The 17,945-nt window shown below is 62.1% G+C and overlaps 1 protein-coding gene across 1 annotated transcript; it reads left to right on the top strand.

The window, feature by feature from the left end:
• The first annotated feature begins 4,534 nt into the window (after positions 1–4,534).
• PLCD3 (phospholipase C delta 3) lies at positions 4,535–16,397 on the top strand. The gene is given in 28 exon segments (XM_032711488.1): positions 4,535–4,778; positions 4,781–4,837; positions 7,581–7,666; positions 7,668–7,743; positions 8,829–8,848; positions 8,850–8,966; positions 8,968–9,059; positions 9,131–9,260; positions 9,757–9,795; positions 9,797–9,983; positions 10,797–10,885; positions 10,888–11,000; positions 11,150–11,168; positions 11,170–11,197; positions 11,200–11,294; positions 11,370–11,523; positions 11,626–11,768; positions 11,989–12,044; positions 12,611–12,684; positions 12,687–12,767; positions 13,579–13,698; positions 13,783–13,824; positions 13,827–13,901; positions 13,904–13,929; positions 14,560–14,695; positions 15,983–16,023; positions 16,025–16,133; positions 16,220–16,397. Coding segments are annotated over 28 exon segments (2,337 nt in total). The 5' UTR covers positions 4,535–4,735; the 3' UTR covers positions 16,309–16,397.
• The last annotated feature ends 1,548 nt before the right edge of the window (positions 16,398–17,945 follow it).

Genomic DNA, 17,945 nt, shown 5'->3' with positions numbered 1-17,945 from the left:
GACACGGACTGGGAAAGTGGGACACGGACTGGGATAGTGGGACAGGGAGTGGGATAGTGGGACAGGGACCGGGATAGTGGGACAGGGAGTGGGATAGTGGGACAGGGAGTGGGATAGTGGGACACGGAGTGGGACAGTGGGACAGGGACAGGGATAGTGGGACAGGGAGTGGGATAGTGGGACAGGGAGTGGGATAGTGGGACAGGGACTGGGATAGTGGGACAGGGACAGGGATAGTGGGACAGGGACTGGGATAGTGGGACAGGGAGTGGGATAGTGGGACAGGGACTGGGATAGTGGGACAGGGACTGGGATAGTGGGACAGGGAGTGGGATAGTGGGACAGGGAGTGGGATAGTGGGACAGGGACAGGGATAGTGGGACAGGGACAGGGATAGTGGGACAGGGACTGGGATAGTGGGACAGGGACTGGGATAGTGGGACACGGAGTGGGATAGTGGGACAGGGACAGGGATAGTGGGACAGGGACAGGGATAGTGGGACAGGGAGTGGGATAGTGGGACAGGGACTGGGATAGTGGGACAGGGAGTGGGATAGTGGGACACGGAGTGGGATAGTGGGACAGGGACAGGGATAGTGGGACATGGACTGGGATAGTGGGACAGGGACAGGGATAGTGGGACAGGGAGTGGGATAGTGGGACAGGGACAGGGATAGTGGGACAGGGACAGGGATAGTGGGACACGGAGTGGGATAGTGGGACAGGGACAGGGATAGTGGGACAGGGAGAGCGGGATAGTGGGACAGGGACGGGGATAGTGGGACAGGGACAGGGATAGTGGGACAGGGAGCGGGATAGTGGGACAGAAAGCGGGATAGTGGGACAGGGACAGTGGGACAGGGACTGGGATAGTGGGACATGGATGGGATAGTGGGACAGGGACTGGGATAGTGGGACACGGAGTGGGATAGTGGGACAGGGACTGGGATAGTGGGACAGGGACAGGGATAGTGGGACAGGGACAGGGATAGTGGGACAGGGACAGGGATAGTGGGACAGGGAGAGCGGGATAGTGGGACAGGGACTGGGATAGTGGGATAGGGACTGGGATAGTGGGACAGGGAGAGCAGATAGTGGGACAGGGAGCAGGATAGGGCATGGGAGAGTGGAATAGGGCACTGGGAGAGTGGGATAGAGCACAGGAGAGAGGGATAGTGGGACAGGAGAGTGCAATGGGACAGTGCAGTGGGACAGTGCTCCAGTGCTCCGTGGCTCTACACCAGGCACAGGGACAGTGCTCGGGGACAGCACACTGGGATGTTCACCCACCTGGGCTGTGCAGTAGGACAGGGTGGATGGGAAGTGCCAGGGCACAACTATTGTCTGGGACACTGGCACAGGCTACCAGAGAAGCTGTGGCTGCCCTATCCCTGGAAGTGTCCAAGGCCAGGCTGGATGGACTTGGAGCAACCCAGGGTAGTGGAAGGTGTCCCTGCCCATGGCAGAGGGTGGGAATAGGGTGATCTTTAAGGTCCCTTCCCACCCAAACCATTCTGGGATTCCATGATCAGGATGGCACCAGGCATGGGGACGATGCACTGGGCCCACCCACCAAGGGCCCCAGGGGGATGGACCAGGGGCCTGGGACACTGCACTGGGAAACTGGGATGAAGTACTGGGACAGTGCACTGGAGAACTGCGATATGGCACTGGGACAGTGGCATGGGGGCCCTGACCAGGGGCACAGTCCCACTGCATGCAGAGTAGGAACATCTGGCTCAGGCAGAGCAATTGTTAATTATTATCCAACTTTATCCACTGTTACTTTTATCCAGTATATACTTTTATCCACTGTTAATTATTATCCAACTTTATTAATTATGATAGTGAGGAAGGAGCAGAATTTGGGGTCCCTGATCCCCCGAGCTGAAGCTTTTCCTCCTTCTCCTTCCTCCTTTGCTGCGAGGGCTTTCCTTGAAGGCAGGGTACTGTGGGGACATGGGGACATGTCCCTGGAGGTGCAAGGTGCCCTGGGGATGTGGGATGTTCTGGGGTGCCCTGAGGACTGCCTGGATCCCGTGTTCTCCCAGGGCTGGATTCTGGGATTGGGGTGCAGAGCTTTCAGCAGCCCCATCGTTACCTCACACACCAGTTTTCCAACCTTAATCCCACCTCCAAATCCCAAATCCAAGAAGGGCCAACACCCCACCCCCCCAAACTCCCCTAAATCCCATCCCTCAACCCCTGGAGAAACATTTCCTTTCTAAAAATTGAAAGTAAATAAATAAATGAATAAATAAAATGAAATAAATAAGAAACACAACAAATAAAATCAGCAAAGCCTTTTAAAGCCTTGGCCATTTCCGAGCTCTGACTCAGGATTCCTGCTCGGAACGGCCACAAGGCCTCGCTGGCTCCCACTCCCGGCAAATCCAGCCCCGAATCCCGAGCGCTGATTCACGGCACACGTGCTGTGCTATAAGCGGCCGGGAATGCTGTTTTCCATGGGATCCTTTCCAACTCGCCGGCGGGCGGGAGAAAATAGCAACGCTGCGGGCGGGGAGAGGGGGAATCGCACCGGGATTTGTTTGTGCTGTGGATTTTGCAGCGAGGGGTGTTTATCCCGGTTCATTTCACCGGGTCAGGGCATCTGTTGCTGAATTCCCGGGAATGCAATTTCCATGGGAGGAAGAGAACTTGGAGCAGAGCCTGGTTACGGGGTTGCAAGTGCATTTTTTGGGGGGACTGTGGTGTCCCCGTGTCCCCAGGGTATTCAGGAACAGCTTTATCCTCCCCCCCCGACACAGCCAAGGGACTGCCCAGATGTGCCCCAGCTGTCCAGATGTTGTGTGAGTTGCCCAGGTCTTGAACAGCAGCCCTGAGGCACTGCCCAGGCTGACCTAATGCTCCCCTGCAGGTGCAAATGTTGCTCTTGGGTAACCAGACATTGCCCCAGGAATGCCCAGGTGTTGCTCTGGCTGTCCAGATGTTGCTTGAGGTACACAGGTCTCACTCAGGATGTCCAGATATTGCCCAAAAATGCCTGGGTGCTGCCCATGTACAGGTGTTGCTCCAGGATCACCTGAGATCACCCAGGATGCCCAGAAGTTGCCCCAGGGTGTCCGGGTGTTTCTCCAGGTGTCCAGATGTGCTCCAGGATGCTACAACATCCCCCAGGGTGCCCAGACACTGCTATGGGTGCCCTGATGTTGCCCTGCATGTACAGAGATCACCCAGCATGTCCAGAAGTTGCCCCAGAGTGCCCCAGTGTTGCCCCAGGGTGCCCAGATGCTGCCCAGATGTTGCTCTAGGTTGCCCAGCTGTCACCCCTGGCTGCCCAACTGTCCCACCTCTGGCCGTGCTGTTGCCACACTGACCCTAGAGAAAGTCACCTCCTCTCCCTGTCCTGCAGCTCCTGGTCCCCACAGCCTGGCCAGGCCTGGGGTGGCCTCCCTGCTCTCCTGGACACCATGGATTTTTGGAAGAAGCCTGTGGCCACCCATCCCTCTCTCCCCACCCACCCTCAGCAAGTGGTGGCTGTGGGAAAGGTGTGTAAAAAGGCAACAGGCGACAGAAGGAGAGGGAACGGCCTCAAGCTGTGCCAGAGGAGGGTCGGGTTGGACATCTGAAAGAATTTCTTCATGGAAAAGGTGGTCAGGCACTGGAAGGGGCTGCCCAGGGAGGTGGAGGAGTCTTCATCCCTGAAGGTGTCCAAGGAAGGACTGGACGTGGCACTCAGTGCTCTGGGCTGGTGATAAGGTGGGAATGGGTCACAGGTTGGGCTGGATGGTCTTGGAGGGCTTTTCCAACCTCAGGGATTCTGTGATATGTGTGTTTGTGGCTGCACACACACATGGCTGCACACACACACACACACACACGCACACACACACACACGTGTAAGGACCTGCACACACGTGTGGGGCTCTGGGACTGGCACTGCCCAGCTCATGCTGCTGCCACTCCCTGGCTCCTGCTGCTGTCCCACCAGCAGGGACAGTCACCTGGGGTCCCAGCACCTGCCTGCAACCCCTCAGCCCTGGTGCCACCCGGCCCATGGGCTGGGGACCGAGTGGGCACGGCAGGACTGGGTCCGCAGGTGCGAGGGTAGAGGGGGTCCCATGGTCCCTTCTGTCCCCGGTGTGACGGCAGAAGGGTCCCTTGTGTCCCCACGTCCCCCAGTTGGTGGAAGGGAATCCCCTGGTCCCCACCGGTGGTACCGGGGTAGCACCGGCAGCCGTGCCCCCGGGGCAGAGCGGGTGCCGCGGTGGAGAGCGGTGTGTCCCTTGGCTGGTCCCCGTGCGGGCAATGGGGAGTCCCCGTCTGTCTCTGCCCGGCCCCTCGGGCAGAGCGGGACCCGCTGTGCAGAACGAATACCCGGTGCTGCTCTGGCCCGTTCCCGGTGCGGAACGAGCCCCGGTGCAGCCCCGTCCCGGAGCGGCACCGTCCCCCACCGGCACAAACGGTTAACGCGGCCCGGGCCGCGATGTGGCTCCTCCCGGTCCCTCCCCGCGGCCGGCCCCGGTCCCGGCGGGGCCGCCCAGCCCCAGTCCAGCCCCAGCGCCGACCTCCGCCACCGCCCAGCCCGGCTGCACCGGCCGGGAGCACCGGGAGCACCGGGACAACCAGAACTACCGCGGGCACCGGGGCGTCGGTGGCACCGGGAGTAGCGGGGTACCGGGAACACCGGGAACACCGGGAGCACCGAGGGCACCGGGGACACCGGGAGCACCGGGGACACCGGGAGTACCGGCCGTCCCGGGGGTCCTGCACCATGATCTGCGGCAGGAAGGCGCGTCCCGCCGCCGAGCAGCCCCGCGCCCGTCGGACGGTGCCGGTGGCTCCCGGTGGTCCGGGAGAGCCCTGAAGAAAATGGGTGAGTCCCGGGAGGACCGGGGGGAGCCGGGCAGAAACTCCGGAGGGTTGTGCCAGACGGGGGCCGCGAGGGATCTCGGCGGCTAGGAGGGTTCCTGAAGTGGGCGAGGACCCTCATGGCAGGAATGGGTCCCCCACGGAAGGGAAGAGACCCCCATGGCAGGGAGGGGAACCCCCATGACGGAGAGAGTCCCCCACGGCAGGGAGGGGTCTCTTATAGAAGGGATGGGGGCCTGCATGGCAGGGAGGGACACCATGACAGAGAGAGGGTCTTCTCTTGGAAGACTTCCCATGGAAGACCCCTCCCTTGCCCCCATGGAAAGGAGGAGGACTCCTATGGCAGGGAGGGGACACCCACGGCAGGGCTGGGATCCCCAGGATAGCCAGGGAATGGTCTCCATGGTTGGATGAGGTCCTGCTGTGGGGAGGGGTCCATAAAGCCACGAGGGCCCCCATGGCAGGGATTGTCCCCGAGTAGATGGGGTCCCCACTGGCAGGGGTGGATCCCCATGGCAGGGGTCATTCCCGAGGTGGATGGATTCCCCACATCAGGGAAGGGTCCCTGTGGCTGGGAGGGGTCCCCAAGGCAGCCCCAGAGTATCTGTGTATCACCCCAGCTGTTGGGAGGCAACGGGGTCAGGGTTTGGCCACATCACGGGTGACAGGTCAGTGTGTTTATTGTCCCCAAGGCTCAGCTCCTGCTCTCTGGGTCCCTCACCAAGGTCCTGCCTCAGTTTCCCCACCCAAGGGTGCTGCCCACGGTGTTGTTGGCCCGGGGCCCTCTGGCCCACGGGGTGTGTGCAGGGGAGTGGGTGCGCAGGAAGGTCAGGGAGCACCCACGGGAGGGGCTGGATCTGGGGTGGGTACAGAGAGCAGGGATGGATCTGCCTCGGGCTGCTTTGGACACGGGGCCGTGGGCCTGGAGCTGCACAGTTTGGTGCAGCAATGTATCCATGGGTCTGTGTCCGTGTGTCTGTGCATCCCTGTGTCTGTGTGTCTGTGTGTCCCTGTGTCAATGTGTTTGTGTCCATGTGTCCGTGTGTCCCTCTGTCCATATGTCTATGCGTACCTGTGTCTGTGTGTCCCCGTGTCTGTGTGTCCATGTGTCTCTGTGTCCCTGTGCCCACGTGTCTATGGGTCCGTGCATCCCTGTGTCTGTGTGTCCCCGTGTCTGTGTGTCCCTGTGTCCCTGGGTCTGTGCATCCACACACTTGTGCATTTGTGTACCCTCTTGCCCATGTGTCTGTGTGTCCTTGCACCGCTGCATCCACCCGTCCCTGCACCTCTATGTCTATGCATCCATGTATCCATATGTCCATATATCCCTGCATCTCTATATCCATGGGTCCATGTATCAGTGCATCCCTATGCCCAGGTGCACCTGTGACTGACCATCTGTGTCCATGCATCCATGTGTCCATGGGCCTGATTGCATGCATCCATGCACCTGTGCATCCATTTACTTGAACATTCATGAGTCTGTAAGTCCTTGCATCAGTGCATCCATGTACCATACATCCCTGCTTCTCTATATCCATGTATCCAGACATGCCTGCATGTCTATATCCATGCCTCCATATGTCCATGTATCAGTGCATCCATGTGTCCATGCATCCATGAGTCCATGCATCCATGCACCTGTGCCCATGTGTCTGACAATCCCTGTGTCCATCTCTGTGCCCACATATCTGTATCCATGTGTCCATACAGCCATGTATCCATACATCTGTGCATCCACGTGCTTGTGCACCCGTGTCCCTGTACCTGCCCCCAGTCCTGCACCTTGGGCAGGATGTGACCTCACGGGAGGTGGTGGCAGCTGGTGGTCACATCCCCAAGGCCGGGCCAGCTCGGGATGTTCCCTGTGAGCCCCACAGGGCTCTTTCCCAGCCCAGGAGAGGGATCTCCAGCCGGAGAAGGACACGGTCGCTGGGGCTGTTTGGAGTGGCTGCCAAAACAAAAAAGGGAGGAAATAACCATTCTGTGGATAGATGGAAAAGTCCCGGCCGGGCGTGGGCCCTGAGTCCCCCGAGGCCACCCCGTCATTGTTCCCAGCCTGGGCTCTGCTGCTGGCACCGTCCTGGTGCCCTCCACACGGGATCTGGGCAGCCTGGCTGGGGTTTGGCAGCTGGGCTGTTGTCACTGAGCTGTGTCACTGTGTCCCCCCCAGACAGGCACACAGTGCTCCTGCTGCCCTGTCCCATTCCAACCTGCTCCTGTCCAATCTCCTCATCCCATCGTGTCCCATCCTGCCCTTTCTGCCCTGTCCCATCCTGTCCTGTCCTGTCTTGTCATGTTTGTCCTGCCCATTCTGCCCATCCAGTCCAGTCTGCCCCACCCTGTCCTGTCCAATCTACCTGTCCATCCTGTCCATCTGTACTGTCACATTGTGTCACATATTTTCCCATCCCATCACCCTCTCTGTCCATCTCACCCTGTCCTGTCCCACCCCTCCATCCCATCCCATGCCGTGCTGTGCCATTCTGTCCCATTGTGTCTGTCCCATCCAATTCCAGCTTGTCCCATCCAATTCCATCCTCTCCCATGGCATTACATCTGTCCTGTCCCACCTGTCCCATGCCATGGGACATGCAGGGGTTGTACACATGCAGATGTGCACACAGATGTGCTCTGACCCCCCTCACTCCCACCCCACACCCCCAGTACAGCCTGAGAACCTCCAGCACCCCCCAGTACCCCAAACGCCCCCAATGCCCCCAGCAGCCCATGGCTGGTCCCCACAGGCCTGACGGAGGACGAGGACATCAAGCAGATGCTCCAGGGGTCCCTGCTCCGGAAGGTCCGGGCCAGGGGGGGCTCCCGGGAGCGACCTGTTCCGCCTGCAGGAGGACGGGCTGACCGTGTGCTTCGAGGGACGCTTCGGGCGCACCCGCTCCCCCCAGAGCTGTGAGTGCACTGGGGACCCTCCCGGGGGCACGGGGACCCTGGGCCACATCCTGCACAGCCACGAGCTGCAGGGAGGGGCCAGGACTGGCACCATGTCACAACAATACCCACAGGGATTCCCACCCATGGACCAGACCCCTGTCCAGGACCTAGATCCCGACCCAGATTCCCACCCAGACCCCCCCCCAGGACTCAGACCCCCAACCTTGGACCCAAATCCCATTCCAGGACCTAGTCACAACCAGGACCTGTACTCCCACCAGAATCCAGACCCCAGCGTGAGACCCAGACCCACTCAGACCCTACCTCAGGACCTGGACCCCCACGCAGGACCCAGACCCATTCCCAGCACCCAGAACCCCACCTGGACCCCCACCTTGGACCCAGACCACAGCCCTATTCCCAGACCCCCACCTAAGACTTGGATCTCCAGGCAGAACCCAGACCCCACCTGAATTTCAGACCCCCACCCAGGATCCAGACTCCAGCCCAGGACTTAAACCCCATCTCTATCCCCACCCAGGACCTGGACCCCAATCCAGGACCCAAACTCCAACAAGGGCCCAGGCTCCAGTCTAGGACCTGCACCCCCAGTCTGGGACCCCAGACCAATACCCAAGATATGAACCCCAGTCCAGAACACGGACCCCCACTCCGGACCTGGACCTCAACCCACTGCACCCAGTGCTTCCCAGTGCTTCCCAGTGCCTCTCAGTACACCCCATGCCGAGCTCCCAGAGGCCCCGCCCTTCCCCATCCCCCTTGGAGGTCCCGTCTCCATCCTGGCCAGACTCTATCCCCGCTCCCGGCGTCACCCCTCTCCTTCCACCCTCTTGTCTGGATGGGTGCCCGGCGCTGGCAGCGCCGCGAGGCAGCTCCATCTCGTGCCCGTCCCCGCGGGGACAGCGGCCACCGCCCCTGTCTCGCCTGGGATTAGCGGGTTAAGCCCGACTGCCGCACCAGCGGGGGCCGAGCGCTGTCCCCGGGGGTGTCCGTGAGGGGCCGGGGTGTCTCGCCGGGATGTTCGCGGGTGGTGACGCGCCGAGGGAGCGGGTCCATCGCCACCCCCCGCGGTGTCCCCGCAGTCTCGGTGACGCACGTCGAGGGGTGTGCGCGAGGGACACCAGTCGGAGGGGCTGCGCAAGCACGGGGCCGCCTTCCCCGAGCGCCACTGCTTCACCCTCGTCTTCAAGGGCCGGCGCAAGAACCTGGACCTGGCGGCCCCGCAGCGAGGAGCACGCCCGGCACTGGGTGCAGGGGCTCGCCAAGCTCATGGGGCGGCTGCAGGCCATGAGCCAGATGGAGAAGCTCGACCAGTATCCTTTGTGGGAGCTCGGGGGGGGCTCGGGGGACAGGTTGTGGTTTGTGATTTTCTTACCCAGTGTAGTTGGATCCACGGGGTCCTGCAGAAAGCAGACAAGAACAAGGACAACAAGATGTCCTTCCAGGAGGTGAAGAACAGGCTGAGGATGCTCAACATCGACATGGACAATGTTTATGCCTCCAAACTCTTCAAGGTACTCAGCCCGTGGGTCCACAACCGCTGTCCCTGCTGCTGTCACCGCAGGGAATGAGGGCTCCTCTGCCTCCTGCAGAGAACTGACCAACTCCTCACACCCAAAGCCACCCACCACCACCAAAGATTTGGGGCCCATCAGGAGCAGGAGCACATGGTGGGGTGGGGTGAGCTGCCAACCCCCTACCCACTGCCCCAAGGGTCCCCAGGGTGTGACATTTCCCCACCATGGAGAGCGTCCCCAGAGGCATCTCCCAAGGTTCCCTTTCCACCTGGGGAAACCGAGGCATGGAGCTCTGCTCCATCCTGGACTGGAGGGTCTGAGGGCTGTGGGTGGGAGGACAGAGGGGACACACCAGCGGCTGAGACCCCCAAACTCATCACACACTGCCAGGCAGGAGAAGGCAGGGGGTGGATGTACCCTCTCCCCACGGGCAGTGGGGTGGACATCATCCCCATGGCTGTCCCCAACCTGTCCCCAACCTGTGTCCCGTCAGGAGTGTGACCACTCGGGCAACGAGCGGCTGGAGGGCCGGGGAGCTGGAGGAGTTTTGCCGGCGGCTCCTGCGGCGGCCGGAGCTGGAGGAGCTTTTCGGGCGCTACTCGGGCGAGGATCGCGTCCTGTCGGCCGAGGAGCTGCGGGATTTCCTGCGGGACCAGGGCGAGGACTCCAGCCTGCGCCAGGCCCGCGCCATCATCCACAAACACGAGCTCAACGACAAGGGTAGGGCTGGGCCGGGTGGCGGGACGGGCACCACTGGAGCTACGGGAGGTCATGGATGGTGTGGGATGAGGCTCTGCTTGGTGTGTCACCCCCTCCAAACTGGTATGGGTCCTCCAAGGCTTGGGTGATTGTCCCCGAGTGTCCCTTCCCAGGGTGTCAGCCATCCACCATGTGGCCCTGCTGGTCCCTGGGGGATGTGGCACTGCAGGGACAGGGGATGTGAAGGTAGCAGGTGGATTTCCATGTCTCCTGGGTTGAAAGCAGTGGCAGCCCTGGTGGGAATGTGGCACTGCCAAGGATCTCTGTGTCCCTTGGGCCCTACCATGGCAGGTCCAAATGAACATGGCACTAGGAGGACAGGGGACATCAAGGTGGGGATGAAGGACCTCCGTGTCTCTTGAGTATCACAGCAGTACCCTCAGGGTAGATGTGGCACTGCAGGACAGGGAACATCAGTGTGGAGATGGGACACCAAGGGGACCTCCACATCTCCTGTGTGCCACGGTTGCCAGGACTGGGGTGAACATGGCACTGTGAGGACAGAGGGTGTGGGGGGGGGCAGGGAAACTCCATACTCATGTGTGCCACCATGCCAGGTCCAGGGGAATGTGGCACTGGCAGGACGAGTGACATCAGGATGGAGATGGGACACTCAAGGGAACTTAGGTATTCCCTGGGTTTCACAGTCCCAGGTTTGGGCGTGAACATGGCACCGCTGGAACATCCCAGTGGGGACAGTCCCCAGGGTGCCACCCTGCCAGGCTTAGGGTTAGGTGCCAGCCCTCTGTGACAGCCACCACCGTGCCCCACCAGCCAGGCAGCAGGACCTGATGATGCTGGACGGCTTCATGATGTACCTGCTGTCAGCTGCCGGCGACATCCTCAACCAGGAGCCACACCAGGGCTGCACCAGGACATGAACCAGCCCCTGAGCCACTACTTAATCTCCTCCTCCCACAACACCTACCTGACCCGCACCCAGATCGGCGGCACCAGCAGCACCGAGGCCTACGCCAAGTGGGTGTCCCCTGGCCCCAAGTGGGTGTCCCTGGCCCCAAGTGGGTGTTCACTGGCCCCAAGTGGGTGTCCCTGGCCGTGGGGCTCCCCAGGGAGTCCCGTGGCCCGAGGGGGACAGGGGGACTCAGCCTGTGGTGCTGTGGTGGCAGGGCACTGAGGGCAGGTGTGACGCTGCGTGGAGCTGGACTGCTGGGAGGGCTTGATGGAGAACCTGTCGTGTAACACGGCCACACCCTCACCTCCAAAATCCTCTTCCGCGACGTCATCGAGAGCATCCGCAGGGCGGCCTTCGAGGTGAGGCAGGTGCTGGAAGCACTGGGAAGGGTGCTGGGCACTGGGTGCTGAGCACTGTCCATCCCCTGTGCCCAGAGATCACCCTACCCCGTCATCCTGTCCCTGGAGAACCACTGTGGGCTGGAGCAGCAGGCCACCATGGCCCAGCACATGAAGACCATCCTGGGGGACCTGCTGTTGATGCAGCCGCTGCAGGGGCAGGACCCCCGTGATCTTCCCCTCCCCGGAGGTAAAGCCACCCCCCTGCCCATGTCCTCATGTCCCCTCTGAGCCCCTGAGCTCAGCCCATGTCCCCTCTGAGCCCTGAGTTCGGTCCTTCCTCCCACAGCAGCAGCTGAAGGAAAGATCCTGGTGAAGGGCAAGAAGCTGCCAGAGCCATGGCAGGAGCCTCGGGGAGTCACCTGCCTCCTGGACCCAGAGGAGGAGGAAGAGGAAGAGGAAGAGGAGGAGGAAGATGCAGGACAGAAGCAACCGGCGGGTAAGGGGCTCTCCAGGGCTGTGGTGCCGGGGGACCACGACATCGTGGTGGTGCTGGAGGATCTTGGAGTCCTGGTGGTCCTGATGGATCACAGCATGCCAGTGCTACTGGGGGGCCATGGAATCATGGTGGTCCTGGAGGACCATGGCATCCTGGAGTGTGCCAGCAGTGCTGGGCCCTGGGGAGGGTGAGCACAGCCAGCACACCCCACTGCAGCCCGCTCTCCTCCTCTTCCAGTCGCTGCAGGAGATCAAACCTCTGCAGGTGGGTTTGTGGGATGGAACTGGGAGGTGATGGGTTGGGTGCCGTGGGGGTGGTGAGTGGCCCAGCAGAGGGGGACTGATACTGGGGACCCCTCAGCTCTGCCTCCCTCTTCCCATTAGGCTGGGTACTCCATTTCTGGGGTTTCTGATGCTTCAGGGTCTCCATCACCTCAAGTTCTCCATCATGTTGGATTGTCCCTCACTTTGGGGTCTCCATCACCTGCAGGGTGATCCCTCGGGGTCTCCATCACCTTGGAGGGGGGTTCTCCATTGCCTCAGTTCTCCATCACCTCAGGGGTCTCTGTCACCTCTCTCCATCATCTTGGGTGCCCATCACTTCGGGGTCTCCATCACCTTGGGGTCTCTGACATCTTGGGTTGTCCATCCCCTTGTGCTCTCCATGACTCAGGTTCTCAACATGCTTGCTTTGTCCATCAGCCCACGGCCCATCATTCCATTGCCTCAGGTTCTCCATCCCTTTGGGGGCTCTCAGGGTGGTGGGGTCTGCAGACCCTTGGGCAGGGGGGTGGCCCCCAGAGCCAGGGTGACCCTGACCCCACAGGTGGCTCCCGCAGGCCCAAGGATGCACTGCAGGTGTCCCCGGAGCTGTCGGCCCTGGTGGTTTATTGCCAGGCCGTGCCCTTCCCCGGCTGGCCCAGGCCCTGCGCCACCCCCAGCCCTGCCACATGTCCTCCTTCAGCGAGAGGAAGGCACGAAGCTCATCAAGGAGCGGGTGAGGGTGATGGGATGGGGACAGGGATGGGGCAGGGATAGGGACAGAGTGGTTCCATGCCCCTAATGTCACTGGGATGCAGGATGGGCTCTGTCACCAGGGTGGGTCCAGGGGTGGTGATCAGGGACACGCTGGCCTTGGTTGGGTTGCTCTGGACTGGTGGGACTGGGGTCTGCTGGCAGAGTCTGGGGCCAGAGGGTCACAGGACTAGGATCAGGGTCTGGGATCAGGGTTTAGGATGTGGCATCTGGGTCCAGGGTGAGATCTGGGGCTGGGATTAAGATCTGGGTCACAGTCCAGGGATTGAGGTCTGGGGTCAAGTCTGGGGTTGGAGGTCAGGGTCCAGGGTCGAGATTTAAGGTCAGGGTCTGGGGTCCAGGGCTGAGATTAAGATCTGAGTCAGTGTTCAAGATCTGGGGTCCAGGGTCAATGTCCGGGGTCAGGGTCTGGGATCTAGACTTGGGATTAGGATTTGGGTCAGTGTCCAGGGTTTTTGGTTGGAGTCTGATGGATCAGGGTGTGGGGTCAGGGTGTGGGGTCAGAGTCAAGGTCTAGGATCAGGGTCTGGTGTCTAAGCCAAGGTGTGGGGCCAAGGCCTGGGATCTTGGGCTCAGATTAAGGTCTAGGTCAGCATCCAGGGGCTGAGAACTGGGATCAGGGTCTGGGCTCCAAGTTCAAGGTCCAGGGCTGGGGGCTGAACCGCAGGGCCTGGTTTTGGGGTCCACGCAGCTGGGCAGGCTCTGTCCCTGTCCCTGGCACACAGGGGGCCCCACACCAGCCCCATGGGCCCCGCTCAGCACTGTCCCTCCCCAGGCCCGGCGCTGGTCCGGTACAACGCCCGGCAGCTGAGCCGGGTGTACCCGCTGGGGCTGAAGATGAACTCGGCCAACTACAACCCCCAGGAGATGTGGAACGCCGGCTGCCAGCTGGGTGAGACCCCCAGCCCCCCGGGGCACCTGGCACCCCCCCCCGGAGCTGTCACCCGCTCTGACACCCGTCCCGCTGTCCCCACAGTGGCCCTCAACTTCCAGACTCCAGGATACGAGATGGACCTGAACACGGGCGCTTCCTGGGCAATGGGGGCTGTGGGTACGTCCTGAAGCCCCCCTGCCTGCGCAGCCCCCCCGGGGAGGGTCCCGGCGTCTGGAGCTGCACATCAGGGTGAGGGCACCCCACGACCCCTGGGTGGGTGCCACCCGTGGCCCTACTGGGTGACTCCCATGACATTCCAATGCCTGGTCGCTATTCCCGGGTGACAGCAACCCCGCTCCCAACCAGGTGCCACCCACGTCTCTTCTGGGTGACACCAACCCCATGCCCAGGCAGCTGCCACCCATATCCCCTCAGGGTGATGCCAACCCTGTGGCCAGCCAGGTGCCACTTGCACACCTTCTCCTTGGGTGCCACCAACCTCTCTTCCCCCAGGGACACTGACCCTGTCCTCACATCTGTTTGGGTACCACCATGTCCCTTCTCCTGGGGGCATCAACCCTGTCCCTGCACCCAGACATGTGCCACCCATGTCCCTTCTCCTGGGTGGTACCGATTCTGTCCTTGCACCCAGCCATGTACCACCTTTGTCCCTTCTCCTGGGTGGCACCAACTCTGTCCCCAAATCCAGCTGGTATCACCCTTCTACCAGGTGGCATCAACCACCTCCCTCCTCTTCACACCAGTCCCAACCAAGTGCCACCCACATCCCCTCTCCTGGGGACACCAGCCCTGTCCCCACAGCCCTGTCCCCCCAGGGCCCCCGCCAGTGCCCCCTGGTGCCCCAGCCCCCTGTCCCAGGTGATCACGGCGCAGCAGCTGCCCAAGCTGAACAGGGACAAGGGCAGCTCCATCGTGGATCCCTTCGTGCGCGTGGAGGTCCACGGGGTGCCGGCCGACTGCGCCCGGCAACAGACCCGGCACAAGCTCAACAATGGTCAGTCTGGGAGCCATCCCAGGGCACCTGATCTCCAGGGACACCCCAGGGCCCCCAGTCCTTAGGGCACCCTGATCCCCAGGACGCCTCAGGTCACTCAGAGGCACCATGGGGAACCCTGACCCCTGGGGACACCCAGGGCACCCAAACCCCAGGGATGTCTCAGGTGCCCCCTGATCCCCAGGGGGGGACAGTCCCTTGGGCACCCCCCCAGCACCCCCCCCAGCTGCACTGGTGCCCAGGATGTCCCAGTTCCCCCAGTGCCCCCCAGTGCTCTGTCCCCAGCACAGCCTGATCCCCAGCACTGGCAGGGTTCCAGCATGTCCCATCCTCACCAGTGCTGCTCCCTTCTGGCCTCCAGTATACCCAGCCCAAGCCCAGTATGATACCCGTCCTCCCCAGTATAGCCCATCACAGCTCCAGCATGACTCCCATTCTCCCAGTATAGCCAGCCCAGCTCCAATAGGACTCCCAGTCCCCCAGTATAGCCCAGACTGATCACAGGAGGACTCCTGTTCCCCCAGTATAGCACAGCCTGGCTCCAGTGGTACTGCCATTCCCCCAGTATAGCCCACCATGGACCCAGTATGACCCCCATTCCCCCAGCACAGCCTAGCCTGGCCCAGTATGACCCCCATTCCCCCAGCATAGCCCATCATAGTCCCAGTATGACCGTCATTCCCTCAGTATGATCCCATCCCTCCAGTCCACCATGGCCCCTGTATGACCACTCTGCTCCCAGTATGGCCCAGTCCAGCAGCCCTTTCCCCCACTATGACCACTATTCCCCCAGTATATCCCACTGCAGCCACAGTATGACCCCTATTCCCCCAGTATAGTCCAGTCTAGCACCAGTATGATCCCTCTTCCCCCAATACATCCCACTGCAGCCACAACACGATCCCCATTCCCCCAGTATGACCCATTTCCCTAGTATACCCCACCGTGGCCACAGCAGGACCCCCATTCTCCCAGTATAGCCCAGTCCAGCACCAGTATGACTCCCAACCCCCAGCATACCTCCTCACAGCCCCAGCATGACCTCTTCTCCCCAGTATACCCCACACAGCCCCAGTATGACTTCCATTCTCCCAGTATAGCCCAGTCCAACATAACCCCCTTTTCCCCAGTACACCCCACCGCAGCCCCAGTATCACCCCTGCTGCCCCAGTTCCCCCCTGCCCTGTGCAGGGTGGCAGCCGAGCCGGTGCCAGGGTGGGTCTGGGTGGTCCCTGGGGGCGGGGGGTGGCCCCGGTGGCCCCGCCCAGCCCCGTCCCGGTGCCGCAGGGTTCAACCCGCGCTGGGAGGAGACGCTGCGGTTCCGGGTGGGGGGTCCCCGAGCTGGCCCTGCTCCGCTTCGTGGTGGAGGACTACGACAGCACCTCCTGCAACGACTTCGTGGGGCAGTTCACGCTGCCCCTGCCCAGCCTGCGCACAGGTGGGGGGATGGGGAGCCACCCCCGCTGCCCCCCGGGGGTGGGGACGGTCCCCCTGCCCCGCGCTGAGCCCCCTCTGTGTCCCCAGGGTACCGGCACATCCACCTGCTCTCCAAGGACGGCGCGTCCCTGTCCCCGGCCACGCTCTTCGTGCACGTCCAGTGCAGGAGCCTGTGAGGTCCCTGGGAGGTCCCTGGGAGGTCCCCATGGGACGGGGGATGTCGTGTCCCCCCATGGGGGGCAACGTGCTCCTCTGGGGGGTGGGCACCCTCCTGCTCCCTGTGTGGGGACAGCCCGGGGACACCGCTCCCCTGCCTGTGGTGACAGCACCCAAGGGGCTGGGGGACCCCCTCCATAGTGCCCATAGTGCCACCTCGTCTGCTGGTGCCCTACTCCTTCCCTCCCTGTCCCTGTGACAGCCAGGATGGGGTGACTAGGCCGTAGAAAACCCCACAGGGGTGACAGCAACCCCAAATGTCACCAGCCCTGGTCATGCTTGATGCCAGCTGCAAGGACAGTGCCATCACCACGAGGTCCCCCAGGGACCCTGCCACCACGTGCCACACCCCCATCCCCTGCCCTGGCACACATTTATACCCCGGGGTCAAGCCAGTCAATAAAGGTTTTATTTTAACAGAGCCTGTCCCCACTGTCCCTGTCACCCCCCAGGGCCTGTTGTGGGGGGTGAGGGCCGAGCCCACCCCCAAACCAGCACTGTCCCAGGGAGCTGCCAAGCACCCATGGGTGCTGCACCCATGGAAGCCGGGAGGGAACAGCCCTCAAAACCTGCCCCGGGGCAAGGGGAGGGTCCCACTGGGTGCCCCCCACCCGCACCCAGCCTCCCCCAGCACAGCAGGGACACCAGAGGGGACACAGAGGTACTTGCATAGGTGACACAGGACCCCCGAGCAGGGGGATGTGATGGCGCTGCCGGGGGGGACGTGACGGGCTCCTGGTCCCCACTGGGGCCCTGCAGGTCAGGCTGGGGTGGGCAGAGACCCTGGGGGTCCGTGGAGCCACAGGGTGTGACAGGGACACACAGGGACAGGGAGGTGTGGGAGTGCATAGACGGGGGGTCTTGGCCTTGGTGTGCAGCTTTGGAAACCTTTGGCTGGGAGGGCAGGAGCATCTTGGAGCACTGGGTGGACACGGTTCATGACACGGCAGGAGGCTGTCCAGGCGCTCCTTTCCCAAAGTATCTCGATGGGACGAAGATTTTCCATGAGAGAAAAACTTTTCCTTTATCTCGGTAGATTCCACAGCACAAGATGACGAGCTGGGAGCTGGTGGAGGCACCAGGGTGGCTGGGGAGCCTGAAGGCCCGGGGTGATGCCGGTGGCATGTATCCATATTTCCATGCTTCCAGAGAAAAGCAGCTGAGGCAGCGGTGATGGAGCATCTCCTGGTGCCCACAGCCCCAGCGTTACAGGGAAGGAGCCCCAGGAGTCTGAGCAGAGCAGGGTGTGCAGAGCTGAGTCCCCCTGGATCATCAGGGGCTGCTGCCCCTCAGTTCAGCACTCACCCCGTTGCAGGGTTGGAGTCTCCATGTCTGGGAGGAGATGGGACAAGGCATCACTTGCACAAATAGCCCTTAGGAAGGAATTCCGACGTGCTCCCGAGCCCGCAGGGAGGGAACCAGCTGAACGGAGGAGGGAGCAAACTGGGGGCAAAGAGCCGAGCAGGGGAGAGCCCAAAGCACCCTCAGGGCAGGCAGGAGGACCTGGTCACTGGTCACCACATCCCGGTGCTCCACCACGCCGGTGCCGCAGCCTCCACCTCGGTGTGCCCACGGAGAACAGTCCCGGTGCAGCGGC

This window comes from Chiroxiphia lanceolata, chromosome 26, assembly GCF_009829145.1.
Source record: "Chiroxiphia lanceolata isolate bChiLan1 chromosome 26, bChiLan1.pri, whole genome shotgun sequence".
Lineage (NCBI taxonomy): Eukaryota > Metazoa > Chordata > Aves > Passeriformes > Pipridae > Chiroxiphia > Chiroxiphia lanceolata.
Note: the sequence above shows the minus strand (reverse complement) of the source record. Positions and strands in the feature narration are given on the sequence as shown.